Below are 27,866 nucleotides of genomic sequence, written 5' to 3'. Positions count from 1 at the left end.
CCGAAAGTTCCTTGGGTAGCACACCGAAAGAAATCACGAATGGTTTGTGGATCCTAGATCCTCTGTCTCCTTAGCCCTAACATCAGTAACGGTTGCTAGTATAGCGGGGTAATCCCTCCGTAGACACTTCTGGCCTTCATAGCTGAAATGGCGCTAACCTTTGCACCACTCTGACGTTTTAGAGCAAATAACGATTCTCCACACAAGGTCTTCTCCGTACTGGTGTATCTGTGTGATCTCTGGTTAACCAATCCACACTAACTACTATATTGCAACCATCAAGGGTTGTGGAAGGAAGGTCGATGTCGAACACCTGTCCCCCAGGTCGAGTTTGCATCTCAGCGAACATATGAGGCTTCAATTAACTTGCATCAGCCGACTCCACAACAGGTTCGGTTTCAATAAGCATCAGGGTTACCAGAACAGAGACGAAGCGAATAACTACCCATCCAAGCTATTGTGGTGCTATTACGTCTGGTATAGCCTGTGCCAATACTAAATGTCCTTCCATGAGCTTCATTTCCAGTGTGGTTTTCGTCACGAGAATTTCCAATACTGCCGTCGTTCCCTTGGTTGTGGTCACTTTCGTTTCCATACTGTAAGCTACGATCACAAGTACCTTGATGTTGCCGCGACCGTTGCCTCTAGTATTGTTGCCTGGAAAGGTGTTCTGCGTCCTTTCACCAACAAGGTCCTTCTTTTCACATTCCTTGCCACGTCCTAAGGCACTACTCGTGGTGCGGGCGGTTACACAGTCCGCTCTACAGTCAATCGTCATCGATTTTGTCCCGATTGATTCGTAAGAGTCGACTCCCATGAGTCGCTGGCTGGGTTAAGGATTCGATCGGAGTCCAATCGCTGTTGTTCGTTGTCGGTAACTAGGGTCGTTCAAATGCTGAAGTCGGTAAGGTACTACGTTTACCTTCTTGTCCATCATTCTATGTCGCGAGAGTGCTGCAGAAGTGATCGCACTTCGGGATCTAAGGCGTCAATACACTAAGTTCCAACAAACAAAGATAGGTGAGGAAAGTATAGTCCAATCATTTGACGCTGGGCCATCCAACTCAGGGACGTTCGTACTAGCACCTAACATTCTATACAGTTTGCTAGGCGTTCAGATGTGTGATCAGGTGGTACTCGATAGCATCGAGATTCGTAAGGATTCAGAAAGGGGTGAAAAGATCATGTTCGAGTAGGAGACAATCACTGTTATGACTCCTATAGACTGCTGAGTGCTAATATAACATCAATTAACAGAGCGGAACCCCTCTCACACTCGTTAAGCCTCACTGGGACTCACATGCACCCCACATTATTATTATGTGTGCACCCATAATAATAAGGCAATTTGCATGCTTATCTCAGTGCCTCTTAACTTGCGCAAAAAGTTTCCCCTCATCCAAACAACAAACGAAAGGTATTACAGGGTTAAGAATCAGAATAAGCAATGGGTAGTGTCACACTAACATACCACATAACAAGGGTTGGTAATATAAGGGCTCATACTGCAGTGTCAGGTGTGCATTCACGTGTAATGTTATACATAAGAGTACACTAGATATACTATGCAACGGTAAGTGAGAAACGAACCTTGCAGTCTGGAGCTGAGTGTCATGGTCGATTTCTGATCTATTCGGTTATAGTCTGGTTTAATAAAAACGTTTTAAAACCAAGTTCACTATAACCAGTGGCTCTGATACCAAACTGTCACACCCCCAAATTACCACATAAGGAGTGTCCCTGTTAGGCGTGTGACATACCAATAACGAGCCACCAATTACATTGAACCCATACAAGTTATAAATAAGATCCCCATTATTACTAAAAACATTTTCAACAAGTTTAAACGAAAATCAATAAGTTCAGCGGAAGCAAATAATAAATGAAGTTAAACTGTTTTAAAACCAAAGTATAGTATCAAGAAATCAGTCACATAAATCCTTCCTGTCGACCCATGACCACTCCAGCTACTCCAGACAGCAAGTTCCCCAAATCCAAGATACCTAACGACCTGCGAGCATGCAACAAGTGTATCAGACAACGCTGGTGAGTTCATAGTTTTAAGAAAACGTTAGTTACCAAGTGTTTAATCCAGTTCATTGAATACCATTTTGAAAACGATGTTGATAATACCCCAATACAAGACGGCTTCTGATTATTTTGCCCTTTCTCCAATGCTCCTATCAAAGCATTGGTCATGACTAGGTCATTAGTTCAACACCCGTCCTCCCAGATACGGGGTGAGGTTGCCAAACCTAAGTAGCGCTACTAACTAATACCATGTTACCTTCCCGGTAACCAAACAACACGGAGGGACTTTAAAGGTGATAGGAAGAGTATATTATCCAACATTCCCAGATTTACCCAAAACCAATCCCCCTCAGGGATACCCAAAGACTGTCCCAACCACCGGGACGCATGCTCAAGAAAGATGAACTCACCTGTGGTTTGCTCGGTAAGATCAAGTACTTGTTTATCAGTAAATCAAACACGTCCTAAAAGAGTTACCGATAACAATCAGTTTTTGCATACAAGTAGTCACATATTTAATACACACATTAAACAAGTAACGTATAAGAAATGCACGTATCGACTTTCACACAAGTCTTAACAGTTAGTCACGTAACACAGCCGTCTACTGACATTATATAGTCCATACAAAGGTGCGGCCCTGTTTACCAATTAAACATGTCCGGCCCAATCTCGAAGTTCGCTACACATCCAATTCACAATCCTACGGCCCAGATTCGATTTACCAAAGTAACCCGGTTATAACCCAGTCCAAACACTTAACCCGCACCCCTTAAATCACGGCTCACTTAATATTGGCCCAAACAGTTCACAAACTATACCAAACTCATTGCACACATTGCACCAGTATAAACACCACATAATACTTACAAATCCAAATGTGTGATTGGGTCAGTTGGGGGTTTCATTTAGCTACAGCCCATCAACGGGGTGTGCGGCCGAGTTGGGTACCGGCCCAATGTTAACCCTCGGCCCAAACCGTAGCACCATCATGTCCATATTTCTTTTGAATTGCCGCAAGCAACAAGAATTAACCAAAACAATGTTCGGTTCGGATTAGTCAGTTCGAGAGTTTTCAACAAGGAATATTGGTTCATCAATTATTCACATAATATCAATATTAGTAACAATCATTAAGATCACCACAAATAACACATTCGTTACCAGAACTATATAAACTAACGTGCTGGTTTCAATGAGTCCTAATTATGGTACAATCCTAGTTTTTCCGATTCACCCACACACAATTACATTCGCACATGATATTCATCACGAGATGTCCACGAACAGGTCTTTGATCACTAATTATATCCTAATCCATCCCAACAGTTTGACTATGATAAGTGATCCAGCAAGGTTTCCACTAACATACCAAGTTACCAACTACAAATCACATAACAAATTCTATGTACAAACATGTCACCCATCATCATCCAATCATTAGTAGAATTTAATAACCAAACCCTAGTGCTCATGCACATGTTCAAGAACCCATCAGATTAAGACTCACATGTATACATCATCTACCATCAACCAATTATAACCATGCAACTAAACGATTAACCAGACCCCTAACATCAAGAAATACTTGTTCAATCATGAGTTCATACATCCGTTATCATCCTACGGTCTTATCATACAAATCGGATCATCTAATATCATTCACGCAGCTTAACTTCGTTCAATATGATATATATCCAAACAACACAATTTGAACAACAAGTAATACACACCATAACAGAGCACAGCCACATATACCAAATCCAAAAACATGAAACACAAGGATACAAACAGTGGCTTACTACTGACCGAGGAATCACGAGTGCCTGTTGCCGCTAACACAGAGATGACTCAGAGTGTTGCCGGAGCTCGGTTGCCGGTAGTAGTGGCTTTGTCGTCAGACGCTACCGCTGGTCATTGAACCGTCATTAGACGTCACCACTGCTCGGCAGTGGGTTCGCTGCCGTCGCATGGCCATCATCACCATCTTCAGCGCCCCTATGCTATCTTCTCGGCTGCCATCCTTGTTCATCGGAGAGCTACGCCACTGCTGAAGCTTCAAGTTCGAACCTCCGAACTTCCGGTGATAATACTGCTGCTGCTAATGATGATGTCGGTACTCGGCACCGCCACCCTGCGTGGTGGTGGTATGTCGTGTTCACAAGGATAGAAAGAGAAAGAAGAATGTGAGTATGTTAATGTAGAGAGGAAAGGATGTGGGTTCAAGAAGAGTAGGGGTCGAAGGGTGTTGCCGAACAGGGGATGGGGCGCCGGAAGTCTCGGCTCCGGTTGCCGGACACTATGATCGAGAGAGAATGAGGGTGAAGTGTACGGCTGAGGGTTTGTTTAGGGATCAGGGTTTTGAATCAAAGAGGGTGAATGTTTATAAGGGTGTTTAAATGGGTAGGGTTTAGTTTTAGGTTAGTTGGGTTGGGCCTAGCCCAAGTGTATGGTTTTCAATTTAAGTGTATAGCTAAAACCAACAGACCCGATTAAAATTAACTAGATGTGTAATTAAATAAATCGTTCGTCGCGTGCTATTATTATCCGATAAATAATAATAATAATAATAATAATAATAATAATAATAATAATAATAATAATAATAATAATAATAATAATAATAATAATAATAATAATAATAAAATAGATTACTCCTCTCGACGATCACGGTCGAGAGTACGGGTTGTCACATTATATCTTAAAGTATACCTTAGTGAGGCCATTCGATCTTCAAGCTCTACTTCATATATTTAGAACTGGGGTTGCGTTTTGCAGGATGATGTGCAACTCGAAGATGTTGGAATTCAGCTCGAACCCTTCAATCTTGAACAAGAAAGGAATGAAGGTTATTTTGACCAGACAGGAATGAAGGTTATTTTTACCCTCATTCTTCAAGTATCTTTGTAGGATGCATGGCTTGATAGCATCGATTCTAATCCAAATATTGCACAAAGACAATCTATGGCCACATACATTAAAGTTGAAGCTGCTGACCTTACAAGTTATTCTATAGGGAAGATTAAGAGACGGACTGCTGATGTGCTTGAACCAGGGGGTAAGTTTCTTGTGATGACACAATCACGTTAAATTCATATTATCATTGTGCTGGTAATCTCATCTCAAGGATAATTCTCTTTTTAGGTTCTGCAAGCTTTAAGAAGGCGGAAAGGAGTTCTGGTAGTAGAAAGGAAAACATATCAGTTGTAACAAAAGTTGTGTTTGATCAACTAACTGAAGATGCCATGAAACTGATGGAGGATTCTGATTACAGTTGAGATGGTTTTCTTTCAAGATTTATTTTACAAACTTATTATATGAATCTGTTAACATTCTAATTAATGCTAATTTCTTGCTGCAAATATATACGATGAAAAGCAGGAGGTCTTCCAGAGGGAAGCAGGTTAGAACTATACTTAGCCTGAATCAAGTGTTTATAAAAAAATTGATTAGCACAAAAACACAGCCTTATTGTTGATTTATTTTTTGTCTTAAAAAGAGGGATTTGAGAAGCTAGCACGGGCTAGAGGGGAAGGCTCTTCTTCAAGTTCAGCAAACGTGCAATCCGATTACTCCATGGCCAGTGACTTCAATCTTAATGAAATACAAGCAACAGATTATACTTCGAACAATATGAGGTCATGAAAGAAGTTACATGTTAAATAATGGTCCTTTAAAGGCAACATTAAACTTATACTATTTGTGTTTTTGATGCTTAGGAGCAACAACAAGATAGTGTACATAAGGAAGGTGGGCATGAAAGAGGTACTTTAGTCGTTGGGTAAGCAACCTCTGTCCTAATTATTTATAAATACAATTTTTAACCTCATTCAAGTTTTTTGTTCTCATCTAAAATATTGTATCTCATTTTTCACTAGAATTGTCATTTTTGGTCATTTTATATGTTAAAGTCTTTAATAATCAAAGTTTGTGGTGGAAAAATGGCCGGTTGATAACGGGTCAAAACGTACTTAGGCATATTTGTTAATGAAATAATGTTAGAAAGACAAACCTATAGTAATATTAATATTTTTGTATTTTCTTCTAGATAGTCTTTTTGAGTATGCATTATTTGAGCAACTTCACTAATTATTTGTTATACATGACTAGATAGAGAATTTACTAAATCAACAATGAATGGAGAACCTTGATTGTCCGGGAAATTAGCTCTCAGTTGTATGATTTGAGCTAGAAGTCGGGCAAATGCTACATTTCGAGTAGGTAAAAGACTCGCATGTGACCACCTTGAGGATACGTCAATTAAGACCAAGAATTAACGGAATGGACCACACGGAGGGTGAATAGGCCCACAAATATCCCCTTGGATTATTTCTAAAAATGATGGGGTTTCATGTATCAATTTAGTTTGTGAGGGCCAAGTAATAAATTTGCCCAGAGAGCATGCTGCACATGTAAAGTCTTGTGGTAGCAAAACTTTTAAGTTTTTAAGAGGGTGCCCGGTTGCACTTTTGATTATTCATCTCATCATTATGCTACCAGGTGGCCTAAACGGTCATGCCATGCCATATATTGAATGTGTCTTTATCTAACAGCTTTTGGTTACTCAACATGTATGATTCCATAGGATTGATATTAGTACAATATAATCCAGAGGATAAGGCTTCTAATTGTTCAACAATGGTTTCTTGACCATTTTTGCTTGAAGTAATTTGAAGATATTCAATTTTATTTTCAGCTATTGTTTTTAGGTGGTAACCATTTTTTCGATTGTCTTTAAAGCTGAGCAAATTTCTTCTGGATCTACTAGAATATAATGCGTTATCAATACTTAATTGGGTACCCGATGATAATGTTATTTGTGCTCTACCGGAGCCTTTGATAAGGTTACTGACACTAGATATAGTACCAATCAGTGTCTCTGCCGGAGACAACTAAGAGAAAAAATCTCATATCTTTGAGAATATTATTACTACTACCGCTATATACCAGACATTCATCACCAATAATAGCTCTACTGGAGCTAGCATACATATTTTTTTTTCAGGAAATAAAAATAAATAAAAGTTAGTGCAAAGAAGTAAAATGAAACATTGCAAGAGTTTCAAACCAAAACCAAATACAAAGGTCACAATGTGAAAAGTAAAACATAAAAGGTACATTAAATATGTTTAAACATCACGAATATTTTCAATGAAATCACATGCATCCAAATGAACGTCTGGTAGGCTGGAGGTGTATCCTCAATCATATTAGTTTCAACATTCTTTCCTTTTTCTTTCATTATGCGTTGAAATGCCTCAGCGAGGTGTTTAGGGGTGCCACATGTGCAGGACCAATGATTTGACATCCCACATTTATAACAAATGTTGCTTTGGTTCCCGCTACTTTTCCCTTTTCAAGGTCGCCCCATATTATGTCGACTCGATTCACCATCGCTATTTTTAGTGTTCTGGGATTGTCGATGCCATGTATATCCTAGTCCTTGACCACGACCACGACCTCTGCTGGGGCCGTGGCCTCTACGTCTACCTCGTCCGCTTTGATAATAGGCGACATTTGCTTCAGGGAATGGGCTTGCACCGGCTGGTTGCGATTAATGGTTTTGTAGTAGGAGCTTGTTGTTTTGCTCCGCAACCAGAAGGCATGATATGAATTCAGAATATTTAGTAAATTTACCTTCCCGTATTGTTGCGACAGGAGCATGTTTGTGGCATATAACGTTGAGAAAGTTTTTTCAAGCATGTCTTCATCGGTTATTTTTTCATCAATAATTGTCTCCCCCAAATTATTTGCTGTCAAATGAATTTTAGCATCAAGAGTCCATGGGAGGTAGTTGTTACCCGAGATGTCAAGTGCGGTGAATTCAAGCTTTGATAAGTTAGACATTTTATCTACAAAAGAAAGAGACATGCATTTAATAACAAGCATGGGTATATAATGGATAATCTAGGAGAACTTCGGGTTCTTTATAATTAGAACTTCGGGTACTATACAAGAAGACAATTTTCATATGTAGTGATGAGTTTGTGTATAATAAAATAAGAGAAATATGAGAAGTGTATTCTTATTCATCCAACTCTATCTTTATATACATGTACATATGTAGTGGAAGATGTAAGAGAAAATACAACTGGAGAAAAACCAGGACATATTATCTGTTCGTATTAATCTTGACAGCAAGAAGTTGAAAGTTGGTGTTAGTTTTTTTAGGGATATTGTATATGGAAGCCACACATGTACTAAAACTACTCTATAGGTGTTACATGTCAAAACAAGTAGAGGGTCTTATGTGTAATTGTTGTATTCTTAGAGGGTATATTATTAGAAAAAAGTAAGGAACTGGAATCAGATCGTTATAAGCTGTTGTAATCAGTTGTAAAGATCTTATCTCCATAATGAATTGACTCTTGTTCCTCTTATGATTCTTCTCAATTTCTTATTGCAACGTTGGTATCAGAGCTAGAGCTGTTCGATCATCTAGACGCCCTTGAACTTAAACCCTAATTCATCAAATTCCGCATTCAAATCGATCAATCAGCTTTCGTACAATTCGCTGAAATTGATCACTCTTCCGATCAGTCAATTTAAACTCGACTTCATTTCAATTCACCGAAATTGATCACTCTTTCGATCAATTTCACTTCGAACTCATCGATTTTGTTCTTCGTTTTCGTTTCAATTCAAGGTTACGGCAATCTACAATTGCGTGTTTTTTCTATAATCAAATTGGGAAACTTAGGGTTACGATCGTTGTTTATGCCGATGAGACACCAAGAAATGGAAAAATTGGAAAAGTTAACTCAAGACAGCACAAGAGTAATTGAAGGGCAACAAGCAATTTTAGACCAGAGCTATCAGATTATTGCAGATCAGTATGACAACATTAGTTACTCAAATGGCGGAGGTTAACAGCAAATTGGGTAATGATAGGGGTACAGGACACCAAGATCAACGGCTGGTTCGCACGGTCGGCTTGATTTCCCAAAATTTAATGGTGAGGAAGTTTAAGGATGGATTATTCGTTACAACCATTCTTTGTAGTAGACGACCCCTGAAAATGCTAAGGTTCATTATGCTGTTATCATTTTCGAACTGATGTTTTAGGGCATTTGATTAGAACAGGATACAAGTTGATTGATGTAGAACTTATCTTGAAACGGTGCTCCAAACGACTTAAATTTTATCAATTGGAAGTTTAAACACCCGAATTGAAGCATCGTTTCCCTCATTTGGAACACCGTTTCGAGGTAAGTTTTACATCAATCAACTCATATCCTCGGAATTCGGAAAAAAAACTTAACTATGTTAAATTTGTTTACAATGGAGATGCAGTGAGAAAAAAAATACTTAAAGGGTGGGACTGCTAGTGGTAATATTCAATGGTGATAGTGCCAATGGCCAACCACCTCTAGGTGAGATTATTAAAATCCAATTTCCTCTTTTTTTAATTGGTGCTTGTTTGTTTTTGTTTACGCTTATTCGCTTATATTCATGCGTGTTCGTTCGTTTATGCTTGTGAACCGTCTGTTGTGTGTATTCTTCATGTTATATAATCTATCAAGAAAATAAATCTCATAATCGAAACATAAAGTAACAAAAAAAAATCTCATTAGACATGTTTTCTCTCTCGGATGGTTACATATAAAATGAAGAGTGAACATAATTAAAATTGTATTCTAGAGTTCAACATTTTTAGTTTCGGGAGATTTAAGAGGGAAATTACTATGCCCATACATGTTGCAAACTCCTTGGATACTCGTACCGCGCATCATACGAATATATCCCTTCTCTCCCCATCCTTCGCCCCACGAGTTCTTAACAATCCAGTACTTGGTTCCGTCAGGATCCTGATCGTATCCAACTATCAACATCGCGTGCATCAGCTCCATTCAACATGGTCCACTAAAAATTCCCTAAACACCATGAACTATTAAACAACATATCGATAACAAATGAACGATGCGTGATTGAAATGTTACCTCTTTGTAGAACATGAAACCGTCACCGCCAGGATCCATTTGAAAAGTTACAGGCTGATGTGCCAGTGCTTTCAATAGCGCTTCTTCATCGTGTTCTGACAATTACTCGGTTCCATCAACAGTTACCGAGTGATGACCATACTGGTTTCAAAACACGGATTGTTAGAATCAAATACAAATATTATTTAACATGCGAATGATACAAAAAACTAAAGTACGTATGTTCAACTAGAAGAATTACTATTACGGTACAGTTTTAAAGTAGCGTTAATATTACTCTAGTTCATCTGTTGTAGAGTAATAAGTATTACACTTCAACAAAATGAACTATAGCATTTATTATTATGCATTTACGCTACTTCAACAGGGTAGTGTAATAATACTTACAGTGGTTCGAACATAATTGCTATAATTATTTGTACAATTCGTATGTTAAAAGCTGTTTGTACTTGATATAACAAGGATTGTAATCTATTTATCTATACTATATTCATCTGTAGCTATACCTCCATGCTCTTTGACGAAAGTAAATACGCCACAGACCTGCCCTCCGTCGCAATGGAAGGTTCTGTCGCTCCAATCACAATCAAGAAGTTGTTGTTCTCATAATGATAAGAGTTGACCTGTTCTGATGGCGTTTATTCCTTCAATTGCACCCACCGCAGCAAATGCGAAACAACTTCCTGTAAACTCGACACCAAAATTATTTGTAACTATGTGTGCTAAATATGGTTACAAAAATATAACATCATTGTTTTGAATAGAGATAATTGTTTGTATTATATATGGTTAAAAAAGATATATATAACATTATCAATTTGACTATAGATAATTGTTTATGGTTACAAAAATATAACATTATTGAATATATAGATAATTGTTTGTGTTAAAATATGGTTACAAAAATATTTGTTTTTGAACTGCAATTTTTTTAATCTCTGTTGTCTGTGGGACTTGAATCCAAGACTTCCCCTTTCTAAACACATGTGTTTAAAGACTTTGTCTTTGTCAATGGACCATCACCCCATTGGTTGGTTGATTAGAAGAATATACCGTTAGTGTTTTGAATATATAGATAATTGTTTGTGTTAAATATGGTTACAGGATCATATCACTACAAGGGTAATCTAAAGTTACTATTTTATGTATTAATTTCAATATAAATATGTAATTAACCAACCTTAGTTATAGAGACAAAGGGTGGTGTTAAATTTACCCTCTTCTCTCACAAACTTGGGAGAGGGCCCACCCCAAAAGACTAACTTGTATGTAAATGAGACAAAATGTGTTACCGCATTGTCCTTGATTTTTCACACGGGTGACAGCGATATGTTCCCTCCAATCCATCCTCGGTGGAATAGCATTTATATCGATATCATTATAACTTATAACTGGAAGTCAAGTTGGTCTTACGAATCCCGTGAAAAGCAATGAAGTGGCCACCCTTCGAGTCGGCATGGGTTTTCCTAAACTCATGGTGAGTCTTCGTAGCAAACTCGTTTTTTTGCAACTTGTATCCCAGGTTCATCTTGTTTTCTTGTGAATATTTCGTACGTTGTGCTTGAATACATTGAACCGTTGGGGGCTTCTATCGGTCACTTTGTGGTGTTATCGCCACCTGTCGTACAACCCTTGGAATCCCTCCTCCGATTCGAGTTCTTGCTCATGGTAATTGAAGCTTTCCACAACTCCTAGTTTCAAGACCAAAGAAAGTGAAAAAAATATAAAATTGTTGATCTTCATTTGGAGGAAAATGGTGTAAGAAATGAGATTGTTATGATCCAAGTAGTACGCATTTAAAAGTGCTTATTCTTGCTTGTTTTTAGGATTTATATGTGGAGGTTTTTTTATGGTGTCAAGGGAATGTATGGATGGATGGTTAAGCTGATTTGAATGTAAAAACTAACTAAATTTAAATAAAGGATACCTAGATACCTTTTGAAAAAGCAAATATTAAAAACTAGTGCATTTATATATAAAAATAAACAGTAAAAGTTGTGTATGCCACCAACTTTGCATAATGTATGTATACGTAATTTGTTTACATATGCGTTAATAAAAATGCAAGTAAATTTACACCTATATAGGTTTAATACATTATGATTTAATAATTCCAATTATGTTAGTTATATAAAAGTTGTAACATTATCTTAACAACCTGAAAACAAAGTTAAATGATTAATTATATATTATTATTATTATTCATTTTCCTCTTAACTATATGTATATTATTCTTTATCTTCATCTTCATCTTAACTATATGCAAATGCAAATTCTCTTGACTTTTTTATTCAGCTTTATTTTGAGGGTTTGGTTTGTATTCATGTAACAACTCAACTTTTTAGGTAATTTTTAGGAATATTTTGTTCTAATTTTTTAAAGAGAGTGTATGATGCCCTTACAAGGATTCAATAAGTTTACAAACTTTGGTTTAGGTTGGGTGGTGTGGGATAAAACCCTTAGGGTCTTTGTCACGCCACATCCGCACCACATAAATGAGGGGCTTTATCATTAACTTGTTTGGTTTAAGATAACACTTTTGTACCTTTGTTCGTCAAACCAAGCGTCTCTAGATACGATAATAGTGTTAACCGATATGAGTACATTCGGTTCTGTTACCATGAAACTAATTAAGGTTTTGCTCTGTTGACCATAACGCAATAATATGCATCCAATACCTTTGTCGCCTAGTTTCCTTTTCATAGATTCGCGATGTCGATGTGTTGTTCGACAAACCCATACCCGAAGATAATGTAATGCTGGGGTCGTTCCATAATTCATAAGAAATTTATGAGTCACATAGGAAGACAAAGATCCAATCCAAGACCTAGGTGCATGTGACCCGAACAAACCAACCCGAATAAGACTAAGACTGTTTATGTATTTCCATCAAGGATAATAACTCGAATATGGACACACGTAAATCCATGTAACTATAACACGACATATGTAGCACGTCTATTTAAAGGATCAAACAAGTTGGCAAGTCATATGAACAACATTGAAATAAAACCTGTCGTAAACGTACATGTTGGATTTTAATAATTATAAACTTTTCTGTTTTTAATTCTAATTTTTAAAGAAGTTAATATATCTAGTGTTGGCTCACACGAATACGACTCATTTTTGTTCAATAACTCAATCCACCCACGCCATGGTATGTGTTAAATTTGATGTCATACTCCTGTCAAATTACATTATATCATACTCCTACCAAATTACTTGTAGGTATAATAGATAGCTATAAGTAATTTGTTATTTGTAGGAGTGTTCAAAACCGGATATCCGAAAATTCAGATATCCAAAATTTTTGGATACCTGATTTCACTATCCACGTCCATATCCTAAATTTCTGATCTCCGGTCGAATAGTGAATCAGAAATCTGAATATCCAATTTTTTATTTAATTCTTATTTTTTATTATTCGGAATCAGATATTATTTCGGATAGTTTTGGATATCCGAATATAAATTTTCGAACATTTTCGGACATCCGATATAAAATAAAAATTAAATTTTCAAAAGTTTGGGATTGGATTTATGGATACAATATAAGTATTTTTGAACACCCCTAGTTATTTGGCTTAAAAATTTAAATTGTGAAAAATAGAAATATATTTTGTTGTTTCTCATAAGAAATCAAAACACAAGAAATATGAGAATAATTGTTATTTTATATTAAAGAAACTGTTAAACCGAATTAAAATTACTATTATACTTAATTTTCCACATTAAATTGGATAACTTGTGACACAAAAGTTATAATCAACCAATAGAGTGGTCAATTTTGATAAAATGGGTTGCCCTTGGAAAGTCCAACATCCCATTTTCTAAGATAATTGTTTTGTAGGCTTGCATAAGGTACAATCACTACAAAAAAAAATACCATTTAGTGATATACAAAAGTGCCACCAAAAAACTAAACAGAGCCACTAAAGACCTCTATAAGAATGAGCGGCACACAAAAAAAGTGCCACTAGAAGCGCTGACGCTAAATCCTTTTAGTGGCACTTTTTCAATATGGCGCACAAAGTTTTTGGGGGTTTTAGTGGTAGTTTTTTAATATTTTTAGTGGCACTTTTTTGATCTGACCCACAAAGTTTTTGGGTTTTTAGTGGCACTTTCTTTTGCCACAATGTAAAAGACTTTTGTGCCTTTAAAAGGTAATTATAATTACATATCCATACTAGTTTCAATTATTTCAATTATTTCTAGTTAAATATATATACAATTTTTAGTGGCACATAACTTTGCTCAAAAATCACATTATTTACAACATTAAATATAAAATAAAAGTTCGATAAAATTGTAAACGTGGAAATCATACTACTATAACTTCAACAATAAGTTCGAGCCAAAACATAATTCAAATGTAAGCAAAACATTGTTTAATAAGTAACATTCCAAATTCCAAATGATTACACGATGAGTCTCGTTTTGGTGAGAATTTCACTGTCTTAGAACTTAGCTCCAAAGTTTGTCATGATATCTACCCTACCCTGCCATCATCAACCATATAAACAAGGATTAGTATTGATTCAAAAAAATCTAAAATTTTTTAAATTAACAAATTCATTGTTCTTGATTAAAAAAAACATGTATAAGAAAATGGAAATTAACCAAACACATTGAACTAGATTATACAACAATTTGGTGGTGGGAAATCATACCTTCGGCTACTCGCGCAATCTTTTTAACAAAACCAGTTGAAACGAATTTATTCCTTATGTTGATGACAAGGAATGACAACCCTGCTTGTAAAATTTACCAGCCACTTCAAGTATCCAAAATGAATACGTATCCAATCATGTTTATTTGGTACACCTTAGTATTTATGTAGCTTAACCTGTAGTAATAAGTGAAACTACAGGTCAATTTTCAATTAAAGTGAAGCCTAAAGAAGTATGTTTATTGTTGGTACACCTTATGTGGACGCGACTCGACTCGGTTCGATTCGGTTCGGTTCGACTAGGTTAGGTTCGGCTCAAGCCCGACGTCACGACATTCCTCCGTCGTGCGCCCCAGAGTTCGACACGCGAAGCACGGAGAGCCGCAAACCGTTCCCGCCGACACATCATCATGACATCACCATGATGATGTCATGATGACATCATGATGATCTCATGATGACATCATGATGATCTCATGAGAAGACTTTACATTTATGACGAACTTTGATGAAGATTCAAAGTGAGGAAGGTTAACCTTCCTCATGAACATACATGGGGAACCTTTCAAGGTTCGTCAAAGATAACGTGTGGGGAACTTTAACCTTCCCCACTCATTCCTTCGTCGGCAGCAGAAGGTTCGGCATCACTATTGAAGGTTCGTCGCCTAAGTTTCGTCACCTGCAAGCTTCGCCGAACATTCACATATATAACACAGACAGTAGACAGAAACAAAGAAAAGTGGGAGACAAAACTGAGTGAAAACTAGAGAGAAAGCATAGTGTGTGTATCAAAGTGTTTCTATTATATTTCTTGTTAGATCATATTGTACCGAAACTCAGTTGATATTCAATACACTTGCATTTAAACGTTGAATCTTTCTGTTTCGTGTTTTATCTTGGTTTGCTTTCCCGGCGACTAGATCCTCCCCTAGCCGGACCTACAAGTGGTATCAGAGCCTTGGCTCTTCTCCTTGTTAAAACCGAGTTGTTTTCGGGTGTTTTTTGGGTTCCTTGAAGTTCATATTTTCTGAAAAATCAGCTTATAACTTTGAAATTTCTGGTGTTTTTGTTGTTAGTTCATACAAAACCTTGTTTAAAACTCTTTTAAGTATGATGTGTTAAGGTTTTTAGTGAAGTTTCAAGCAAAATCGTGATTCGGAAATTTTTCGGTTCACCGGAAAACTCATAAGTTTACCGGAAACTTCATCATATTCAAAGTGTTCTTCATATATTATTGTGTTTGATCTTTGTTTTGATGAAATATTGAAGTGTTTATGATTAAAATACTTTTAGTTGACTATTGTGTACAAAAGCATGATGATGATGGGATGGTAAGAAAAAGGAACTTTGAAAAGAACAAAAGCATGGCTTAAAGTTGAAAATTGGTGTAATGTGTCAGGAGAAGAAGATAAAGTTTGTTTGAAATATCTCACCAAACATTTAACCTTCGTCACATGCAGAAAACCTTCCCCACTAAACAACCTTCCCCATACATTCCAACCTTCCCCACACACTAAGTATCTCACCAAACTTCGTCAATACAACCTTTGTCAAAAGAAGACATAACACGACGAACCTTATAACCTTCGTCAAAAGTATCTCAGAAGAACTTGTCTTCCTTCGTCACACTTGACCATCGACGGACCTTATAACATTCGTCACTTGTGTACATGACGAACTTAACAACCTTCGTCACCTTGTTTTCATCAATAAACATTTAAAATGATTCCGAATTGGTGTGGTACTCCGTCAAATGCAGAGAGCAAATATAGAAGTACGGGTTTATCTCCGTCATGGGCCGAATCTCCCGCACCCGCATCTAATATGGAAATTAAGTATACAAACACGCGTTTGTCGCCATCATGGGCCGAATCTCCCACACCACCTCGAATTACGGCAGAACAATGGGCATCGGTTACTAATCAAAAGCAAAGTAAACCGAAAATGACAACAGACTTGTATGGAAATCCATTACCACCAGTTGCTTCACAGCGCCATCGTTCTACTGTAGCACCATCATCTCTTGATCCAAGGAACTGTAGTCAAATGAAAACGGTGTTTTATGCTAAAATTGTCAAAGATGCCAGCAATGGTGAATCATCGCGAAACGATGACAGTTCTGAACATGACAGTAGTTCAATTGAAGACGTTTCAACTTTAGTTGAAGATGTTACAACTTCAAGTTCAAGTTCAAGCGAGGATGGATCTGAATGTGAATCATCAAGGGAGGTTGTTGATTCTGATGCAGAAAGGTCAACATCTGAGAGTGATTCCAGTCAGGTATGTGTCGATGAACCTACTGTTGTTAATTGTGATAATTGTGCTAGCTTAAGTGTTAAATGTTCCGATTTAGATGCTAATATGTCTGAGTTGCAAAGCAAACATGATGCTTTAAAAGCTAACTTGTTTGACTTGCAAAACAAACATGTTTATCTGAACGATAAGTGGTGTGATTTGCAAGCAAACATGAGGCTTTGCAAAACAAGTATGATGTGACATTTATCCACAACCAAAAGTTGATCGTGGATCTTTCTAAGTGCACAGAAGCCAACATGTTTTATGAAAACCATGAAAAGGAGTTTAAATCGATGATTGAAAAATTAAAAAAGGATAAAACCGAGCTAACAAAAATGGTTTCAAGAAAACAAACGGACATAAATTGCTATATCAATCGCTTTGAGATAATGCAAAAAGAAATGGCTTGTGTTAAAACTGAAAGTGAGGCGATCCGGCTCAAGTTAGACAGCTATTTAAGCTCTAGCTATGTGTTGGATCACATCATTGATGTTCAGAAAGAGAAAAGGGATGTCACATGCATTGGATATAAGAAATGTCCACCACCTGTGAGACACAATTATGATGCCATGCCTGATGAAGAGGATAGAACTTATTTTGAACCATCTGTTCCTTTAGACATTGAGGAATTTTCGACTGGACTTGGATACAAGAAGGAAGTATCATCAGATTCGGATGCGTCAGCATATACATGTGTGTCTTCTACTGAACAGAATCAGGATCCTCCAGTTATAGTTATTGTTGAGGATGCTGATTCTTCTGATGATGAATCCGATGATACTAACTCAGCCCAGTCTGATGTGGTTATCAAAGAAGAGGACATACCTCTCGAGAATCACATTCTATGTGATCCTCCCGCAAAACCTGCTAAGACTGTTCAGGTCGAGTCCACATCCACTTCCTCACAAGAGTCTGAGAGTGTGAATTTGCTGTACACTCTTGTTGGTGATAATAAAATCTATTTTGACAAAGATTTTCCGATTAAGAATGTAAATCAATCTTTAATCAGTAAAGTTTTTGAAGATTCGACAAGTAGGTTTTTGGGAAAGTCAGCTTCACACGTTGTGATAACACAATGTCTGCCAATTCCAAAGGCTGAAGTTCGAAAACAACATGGCAATCAACGATTACCAACTGAGAAAGCTCGGCAAAATCGCACCAAACCAAAGGGTAAATTACCGACTCAAGTTCAAAAGAAACAGACCCAAAAGAAGAACAAAAGGGTGAACTTTGTGAAATCAATAGGAACGGATAAAATTGAAACTTTCGAAAACAAATCCAACGTGGATTTTGTTAAACAAAGTAAAATTTTGAAAAGAAACAGTCAAAACAATTACACACAACACACAAACGGTTGTGATGTAGGACCAAGTACCTCAAGATCACCAAGTTCATCGTCAAGTTCTTACAGTTATGATACTCCGAGGTTTGTTAAGCGGAGATCATGCTTTGAATGTTGTGAGTACGGGCACATTGTCAGAAAATGTCCATATCTCACGAAAGGAAAGGAAAAGGTTGATGCCCCCCGTGGTAACAATTACCATAAAAGATATGTTTCACCAAGACAGGACCCTCGTCTTGTTACACAACAAGAAGTGAAACAAATAAAGAAACAACGGAAAAATGTTGAAAAGGTTTTAAAAACGGAGGTTGTCCAAACGAAATCTGTTAAATCAAATGTTAAACATGAAAAACAAAAACAGATTTGGAAACCAAAATCGGAAACCGTTTCAGGAGGAGCTACATTAATTCCGAATCATCGGGAAATGGATGTTACAATTCTCGATGATGACGGACGACCCAAGTCTGTGAAGGCTTGGGTCCCCATCTCCAACTAATCTCTGAATGAGTATGCAGGATGTTCCAGGAGGAACTATTGATAGTCTTAGGATTGTTGATAGTGGAGCGTCCATGCACAAGATCGGCGACATAAGGCTCTGGAATATTGTTACATCTAGGAGAATATTGTTGCCTATGATAGAGAGAGGAGAAAAGAAGACAAAAATGTATGATGAAAGAATGTGGTTGAATGAAGTTGAAAAATTCGACAAGATGAAATATGTGCCAAAATTTAGTTGTTATGGTTTTTGATCGGGTCAACATGATAGATTTCAAATGAAAAGTATGCACCTCTAGCAAGTCTGAAGCTTTTTGAAGATTCATGGATTTATCTTTCACAACAAGTTCAAAGTCCACAAGATGAACTTGTAGTGTACTTATCTCTACGGTGTGATTCAAGAAAATGTGTTTGTTGAACAAACAAACCTGGTGTGCGGATGCCTTGGCGTGGATTGAACAACCGCACACTACTTCTCAAAGAGAAAGACAAAGACCTTCGCTGGTGCAATGTGGAAGACCAGCCGGACCCAGAGGTCTATGATCTTGTTGTTGTGAAGAGATTTCTCGATTAATTGAAGTAGCTGATAAATTGACTTTGAAGTCTACACTGGGTGGATATCCAGTTTGGGAGAGCACTCAGATTCCTTGTAATGCACGAAGCAGTTGCAGGATACGGTTTTAAATTTCTAATCTCTCCTATACTTGTCGATGTTTAAGCTGCTTTATGAATTATTATCATCTCGTACAACACTCTTTGACCTGACACGTTGAACTCAAATATCACCTCACACGTGATTGTTTCACTATGAAACTCGTCAACTTTGTCATGGTCCGCACCGCTTACCGACATGCCAACTGATTCTACCAACAATTTGATAAATCAATTCCGATGAAAATTAATTTTGGCAAACGACATTGAGGTAAAACATGAGTTAATCCGACATCAGGAAATCGTTTTTGTAAATACCTTTGTGTCTTTTAAATTTATCTTAGTTTATTGATTTTAGGGGGAGTAAATCCAAAATTTGAAAATCCAAAAACATCAAAAAATTTCAAGACACAAAAACAATAGAAAAACAAAAATGAGTTTCCTGGCGAGCAAAAGAGAAAATGATAGTACATCAGTAGTCTGTCTAAACCTCTTTAAACCTTAAATGAAAAATATGTTAAGCAGCTCTATATAAGGTGTATCGGTAGGATCACAATCATTTTAAAGTGTGCAGGGTGATATAAACTTAAATCGACTGAAGACCAGGTGGGAACCGCACATTGGCATATGGTCTTAGTATAGAAATTTCGTTTGAGAGATTGCCGAGGTTCTGAGATATGTGGTCTTTATGTTGTTTATCATCTGGGTATCATGGTTGTTTCTTTTACCGAAACAAACGGAGACGAAGCCTAGATCTTCCATGATACTATACATACGTGTACATGTTGCATTCGACCTCAATAAGTGATAAACAATCACATGTCCATCAAAATAAGTGATAATATGTCACATTTATCCGGGAGTCAAGTTCGTCTCTTTGCTGTACGAAAGTACTGACCTGTTCACAGACTTGCTATTGTGCCCTTCATGCATCTGAAAATCAAGTTCCTCATCAATAAGTGATTCTGTCACATAGGGCTTGTTTTCAATCAAAATAAGTGAGTTTCTCAAATTTTCATATACGGTCAAACAGATGATAATCGGTATACTCACCTTTAAGATGAACCCTCGTGCATACCTTGATACGGGAGTGTGTCGTGTGTGGATGAATACCGGTCGGTAAGTATAAATCATACCTTAATATATCCCCTCGCCATGATTACATCTGATAAGTTGAGCTTATGTGGACAACAATACCGATAATCGTTATAGGATGCTTATCTAAATACTAACTAATTGAACAAAAAGAGCGTTTTGGCGTGACCGTACACTGATATGATTCTCTTACCCTCGAAACTCGCAAAAAGAATGTCTGTAAATATTTATTTAATGGTTTCAGTTTCTGCATCTTTGTATATATTTATTTACTGCTTTCAGTCTTTACATTTCAAATATTCAAAATACCAAAAAGATTTTAGGTGTGTTTTAATATAAACTTTATAAAAGCCAAAAAGATTTTTCTTCTATCTTATTTTCGATTGTACGATGTTGGATCTCAAGTCTTCGTTACCTGAAACCTGAACGAAAACCAAATCGACTAAATCTTCATAATCGGTCGAAATATGCAAATTTTTGAAAGTTAAAGACTAAAATTGAACAATTTGTTAAACTTTCAAATTGTCAGACGGTAGTTGAAAACATGGTCACGTGTGTCATTTGTTTAAATGTTAACTATATTCCAATCGTTTGTTCTCATTACGCGTTTAGCTTTCTTGCATGTGCAGATGCTGAAGGAGAAGAGAACATGTTCGATGATAAGCTTCGGAATGAAGACATGACGTGAAGGCACTCAAATGATAAAGATGATCGAGTTGCCGCTGACCAATCATCAACACCACAAGGATCTCAAGTTTTGAAAATCAAATGATTCACGAGCATAATCAAAGGGGTAGTTTATTGATACACTTCCTAGATAAAAGCGGGAGTTTTTTAATACACTTTCTACTTACAACACATGAAGACCTTGAAGATCCTCCGACATGAAAGACATGGAAGACGAACCATCACGAGTAGCGTCCAATGGGGAGTTTGTTGGTACACTTTATGTGGACGCGACTCGACTCGGTTCGATTCGGTTCGGTTCAACTCGGTTAGGTTCGGCTCAAGCCCGACGTCACGACATTCCTCCGTCGTGCGCCCCATAGTTCGACACGCGAAGCGCGGAGAGCCGCAAACCGTTCCCGCCGACACATCATCATGACATCACCATGATGATGTCATGATGACATCATGATGATCTCATGAGAAGACTTTACATTTATGACGAACTTTGATGAAGATTAAAAGTGAGGAAGGTTAACCTTCCTCATGAACATACATGAGGGTTCATCAAAGATAATGTGTGGGGAACTCTAACCTTCCCCACTCATTCCTTCGTCGGCAGCAGAAGGTTCGTCATCACTCTTGAAGGTTCGTCGCCTCAGCTTCGTCACTTGCAAGCTTCGCCGAACATTCACATATATAACACAGACAGTAGACAGAAACAGAGACAAGTGGGGGACAGAACTAAGTGAAAACTAGAGAGAAAGCATAGTGTGTGTATCAAAGAGTTTCTATTATATTTCTTGTTAGATCATATTGTACCGAAACTCAGTTGATATCCAATACACTTGCATTTAAACGTTGAATCTTTCTGTTTCGTGTTTTTATCTCGGTTTGCTTTCCCGGTTGGATTCCACACAACCGGGTTGGTTTGTACACAAGGATTAGGCGACTAGATCATCCCCTAGCCGGACCTACATTTATCGAATATAAGGATTAATTATTCAAGATCAGTTAGAAAATGCAAATCCCAAATTAAATATTGTAAGGAAATATGTGATAAGCTAAGGGTGCGTTTGGTTCGAAGATTCACCAACGCAAATTGGGTTCTTTGCTCATAAATATTCCCATGCAAGGCTACACCACATTTCAAACGGGCCACTTGCAAAACTAAAATTTCATTATAGAGCTGCATCTATCAAAATATTTGAATGTAAGTAAACAGCAATTAATTCGTCAACATAAAGCTATCAAGGTTATAACTTTTCAATACCATTTAAACACTTCGAACTTCGGAACATACCCAATAGCCAGCGAATTAAAAAGTAAATAGAATAAACAGAACTTGAGTCTTTCACATAACTTTCAACATGCAATCTTTAACAAATATGATAGTAGGTTAATGAATTATTACTCATATTTTGTTCCTACGGCTTCTAACTTACCCAACATGATGCTCAGACCTCATACAAAAAAAAAGATAAAAAAGAAAGTTCTAGCCCAAGAATTGTGTTACAAATACCATAGCGACAACCTATAGGACATCGACAAAGAAGAAAAGTTTGTAATTTTACCAATGGAAAGGGCATACTGAATCTATTAGTTGATGTTAAATGGTTGACTATATGTACATGTATACCAAACTGGTATAATTTTTTACCTTGTATCTTGCAGTGGACTATCAAGACGTGTTTGCACCAGTTATACGCTTTGACACGGTAAGGTTAATACTAGCATTGGCGGCTCGAAACAAGTGGTACCTACATCAAATGGATGTCAAAACGGCATTTTGAAATGGAGACCTAAATGAACGAGTGTATATCGAGCAACCGGAAGGATACATCAAATTGGGAGAGGAACAGAAGGTATGTCAACTCAAGAAAGCTTTATATGGTCTTAAACAAGCTCGAAGGGCATGGTATAGCAAGATAGAAAATTTTTTCGAAACAAACGGTTTCAAGAAATGTGTGTATAAACATACACTATTTATTAAGAACACATAAATTTCTACAATGGTGATCTGCTTATATGTTGACGACCTTATAATAGCTAGTGATTCTCTGCACATGATAAATCAATTCAAAGATTCAATGAAGAAAGTGTTTGAAATGACGGACTTGGGAGTGCTTCATTACTTCTTGGGGATGGAAGTTAAATATAAAGAAGGAAATGTGGTATTATCTCAGCAAAAATATGCAAAAGGTTTACTCAAGAAGTTCAATATGGAAAAATGTAATACAATATCCACACCTATGGAATATGGTGAACGACTCTCAAAGAATGATTTTGAAGACGAGGTAAATGAAAATTTATATAGAAGTTTAGTGGGAGGTCTTATGTATTTAACAAATACTCGACCGGATATTATGTTTGCGGTTAGTAAAATAAGTAGGTTCATGGAGAAGCCAAAAAGAAGTCACTGGGAAGCAGAACGAATCTTAAGATACATAAAAGGGACAATAAATCATGGGATTGTATATTCAAAAGGAGGTAAAGGGAAGTTAATCGGTTTCAGCGACAGTGATTATGCCGGAAATATAGATGACAGCAAAAGTACATCCGGATACCTATTCCACTTGGGTTCGGGAGCAATAGCATGGCAATCCAAGAAACAAAAGGTTGTTGCACTATCTTCGACTGAAGCGGAATATATTGCTCTATCACTTGCAGGATGTCAAGGAATATGGATGAAAGGAATTCTCAATGAACTCAAAATAAATATGGATAGTCCTCCTGTAATCCTCTGTGATAACAAGTCAACCATTTGTTTAGCCAAAGATCCGGTATATCACCGGAAAAGTAAACACATTAGAGTGAAGTACCATTTCATACGTGATCTAATTAAGAAAGACGAAGTGGAAGTAAGGTTCTGCACTACCAAGGAGCAAGTTGCCGATATACTTACAAAGGCACTGCAGCCTAAGGATTTTCTTCGCCTCAAGGAACTCCTGCATGTTGCCGATATCTAGCTTACGGGAGGGAATATTAGGATATTAAGCTAGATATTTACATATAATCATGTAGTAATATGTTAATGTTTATTTCAGGCTTAGTTATTTATCTATAGTATTGTTATTATTATTATTTGTGGCGGTTACTTATTCAACCGTCATGTATATATGTATGTATGATCAACAGATAACGTTACCAATTCGATAATACGAACATCATCTCTTTCATTCGCAAACCCTAATCTGCCATTAACATTCAACAACACCAATATCATCTCTCAACATCTTTTCCAGTTTGCACACTCCACCAACACGCTCCAACCTGCTGAAAGTTTGCACTCTCATATGAAAGTTTCCAGTCGAGGATTTGAACCTGAAAGCGATCCGACCACCACAAAACACCATCGACAGTTAGTAATTAGAATCTGACTATTTAAAGTATTTAATTTCCATTTGCCAGCGTATTATTGTTTAGGTATGCATCTACGGATAACTTATCATCATTAATGAGTGGAGGGTGTTTATGGTTGCCTGGTAGTTGAGAATCGGAAATTACTATATTATCCTTCATGGTTGGCATGCCATGGTTTCTTTCCTGAAAAATGATGTAATTTTCATTACAAGTTCATGTGACAATTTGGCAGATAACTTGGGCAAGATCATAAGCAGGTACTGATTCCCGAGGGGAAACCCGCGAGCCTGACGGGTAATGTGTAATGGGTATGAGGCTATGAGCCATGGTTTAACAATTGGATACGAGACTGTGATTACCAAAACCCGTCTGATACCCAACCCATTATCTCATATTGTCTTAAAGAGTTTCTTAAAACATAAAAGTGGGTAACCAGCTTATTTTAGGCCGGAAAAACTATTGTGGTTCCAATTATTATTTAATGGTTTTACATAGGAAAATCATTATCAAGTGCCATGACGGCGTGTTTGCAGCCGTTTAACAGTCTGTTTTCGCAGCCATTTAACGGCGTGTTTGCAGTCGTTTAACAGTCTGTTTACGGTTGCATACGCGTCGTTAAACGTCTGCAACGTAAATTATATGCATGTAACTTATTTACCCTTAAGTGGTTCATGATGGCTTCCCTGTGCGGTTGTGAAACTTTATCCCATCCCATTTTATCGAACGGGATGGTCCGCCGCATATACAAACCTGGATGGCTGGATCAAACACCCATGGTGAAGAAAATGATAGGGCCTAGCTATCCAATTACATGTAAGGGAGAAATCAAGCTACAGAATTGGAGATATGGAATGAGCTTAATTAACATATAAACTGAAGTGCTTGTTAACTATTAAAAATAACAATAAATGCTTCATCTATGCTTAATTAAGATCTATGAATAAAAGCATTTACAAAATGGGTTAGTGTGGGATAAAGTTCAAAACTGACATTTACAAACAGGTCAATTGGGTAAAAATTTTACTCCAAACTTACCATATGTAAAAGGTTGATTATTGTATAATGATTTTTTTAGTACTATGATATAAGGAAGAAATGTGATGGGAGCTTGTGTTATGACTTCTCAAATTCAGAAAACTTTTTAGGCAAATCATCAGTTTAAGCAGCCTTACGAGTAGGGGTGCAAACAAGTTGAGCTACTTGGGCTCGGCTAAAAAAACAACTTGAAACAAGCAAAGCTTAAACAAACTCAAGCCCGAACCCAAGCTTAAAAACAAGCTTGTTTAGTAAACAAGCCCGAGCTTCCCTTATCGAGCTCAAGCCAGCTCGCAAGCCTAAAAGAGCCCACTATACTTATAAATTTAATTAGTAAATTAAATATATTTTTAAATAATAATAAATACTATTTTAAAATATATTTTCATAAGCTAAATGAGCTCAAGCTCGTCTCGTCTGGTTTGCACCCCTACTTAGGAGTACAAGGTCAGTCGACTAAATAAAACCAAGGTTGATCATTAACAAGATCTTAGTCAATATACTTAGCCATGATCATTAACGAGATCTTAGACAATATACTTAGACAAAGCAGGTCAAGACTATATATGCAAATGAAGCATGCGAAGGTATCCTAGGTTTATATAATAGATTTACTTTTTTGAGGTTGCAACTATTTTAACATATGAATAAATGCTGATCAAAGGCCAACAACAAAATAAACCAGTCAACAACAAACAAAACTTGGCATGTGGCAATGGAAGTTAATCAAAGGTCTACACTAAGAGATTAAAACACTATTCAACAAACATCTAGGAATCTAGATATCATATCTCAAATATCACCTAACCAAATCTTACCTTATAAAATATGGGGCCTTTATAGTGATATTGAATCCAAGAGGAAAGCGGCATCTTTCATCTACAAAAGGCTAAAATCTACATGGAGCTCAAAAAATTATATCACATCATGTTTCATGAATTACAATATCCCAAACCTGAACTTGGATTCAAGTTTTTAATCAATGGAAAGGAATATCTTTTTGGTAGAATAATCAATTAAAAATATTAATAACAAAGTCAAACAGAATCAATTATCACATTCAAACAGATAACATATTAGCATAACACCAGGGGCATGTTTTGCTAAGCTTTTCCAACCAACTTATTGACTTAATCAAAAAACTAAAAAGGAGTTTTATTGTTTGGCAAACCTAAAAGTTCTTTTCAAAATGACTTTTTGAAAAGAAGAAAAAGGAGTTTTTGAGAAGTTAACATGTTGTGACTTTTTGATCAGCTTATAACTTTTGAAACACCAAATTACCAGATTACCCCTGATTTAACACTCCTTATATTATTTGTTTGTCCCTTTTATTCATTTTACATCAATAAACTATGGCAAACACTTTTTAAAAAACAACTTATTGATTTATTGGCTTTTTCCACCTCATAAGCTAATCCAAACACTTTTTTAAAAACTCATTTTCAAAAAGTTATAAGCTAATAAGTGCTTTTCACAAAAAGTCATTTTTTCACTTAAATAAGCTTTTAGCCAAACATGCCCTAGAAGTCTAAAATAGATTGGTAATTACCTTTAAACAGGCATGGTGAAGTCAGAAGCCAAGACCAATTCGAATAAGTAATAACCGGTTTCAAACAACACTTCAACATAACTCATAAGTCAAAACAATTTTAAAAGTTCATATAAGAAAACTACTAATATTCAAATAACTAAAATAAAGAGATGTGAGAACTCAAGATACAACAATTAGTTACTAGTCTCCTAACAAATAAACTAATAATCAATAGAAAAATTGGTAGAAGCATTTCTTCGAGCAACTGATGTGCATCTTCAAACCAACAATATTGATTCTTAAAATCAGCAATATCGATTCTTCAAACCAGCAAAATTGATTTTTTAAGGACATGGGTTTACTACCAACAAAATCGTAAACCAGATAGGAGATCATATATAGATTTGAATCAAAGAACAAAAAACATTGAGTTCAATAGACGGTTATCCTTACCTCTTAAGCAGCACCACCGCTAGACAACTCCATGACCGAATATATCGAACTATTGAAATTGTAGGTCACGGAGATCTAATCTATGAAGTCGAATAATCAATTCTTATTGCTATGTTTGATAGCGAGACATAGAGAATGGGGGATGTTAGAGGGCAGATGCTCAGTTTAGGTTTTGAGAATTAGGTTTAGGTTTTGAGAATTAAGGGGAATTTGGGTTAAGGAGAAAAGATGGAAAAATTGGGCGGGATGATTTTGGTGGGGTGGGAAGCTTGAAATTATTTAGAAACCGAAAGTGTATTGG

At 36.7% G+C, this 27,866-nt stretch overlaps 1 protein-coding gene across 1 annotated transcript; it reads left to right on the top strand.

The window, feature by feature from the left end:
• Positions 1-3,802: 3,802 nt before the first annotated feature.
• Positions 3,803-5,309, top strand: LOC110933039. Its single transcript, XM_022176281.1, has 3 exons — positions 3,803-3,910; positions 4,942-5,089; positions 5,176-5,309. The coding sequence occupies exons 1-3, from the start codon at positions 3,803-3,805 to the stop codon at positions 5,307-5,309; spliced, it is 390 nt and encodes a 129-aa protein (XP_022031973.1).
• Positions 5,310-27,866: the final 22,557 nt, after the last annotated feature.

The sequence above is a fragment of the Helianthus annuus genome, chromosome 4 (assembly GCF_002127325.2).
Source record: "Helianthus annuus cultivar XRQ/B chromosome 4, HanXRQr2.0-SUNRISE, whole genome shotgun sequence".
NCBI lineage: Eukaryota > Viridiplantae > Streptophyta > Magnoliopsida > Asterales > Asteraceae > Helianthus > Helianthus annuus.
The sequence above is the reverse complement of the archived record's forward strand: the minus strand, read 5'-3'. Positions and strand labels throughout refer to the sequence as shown.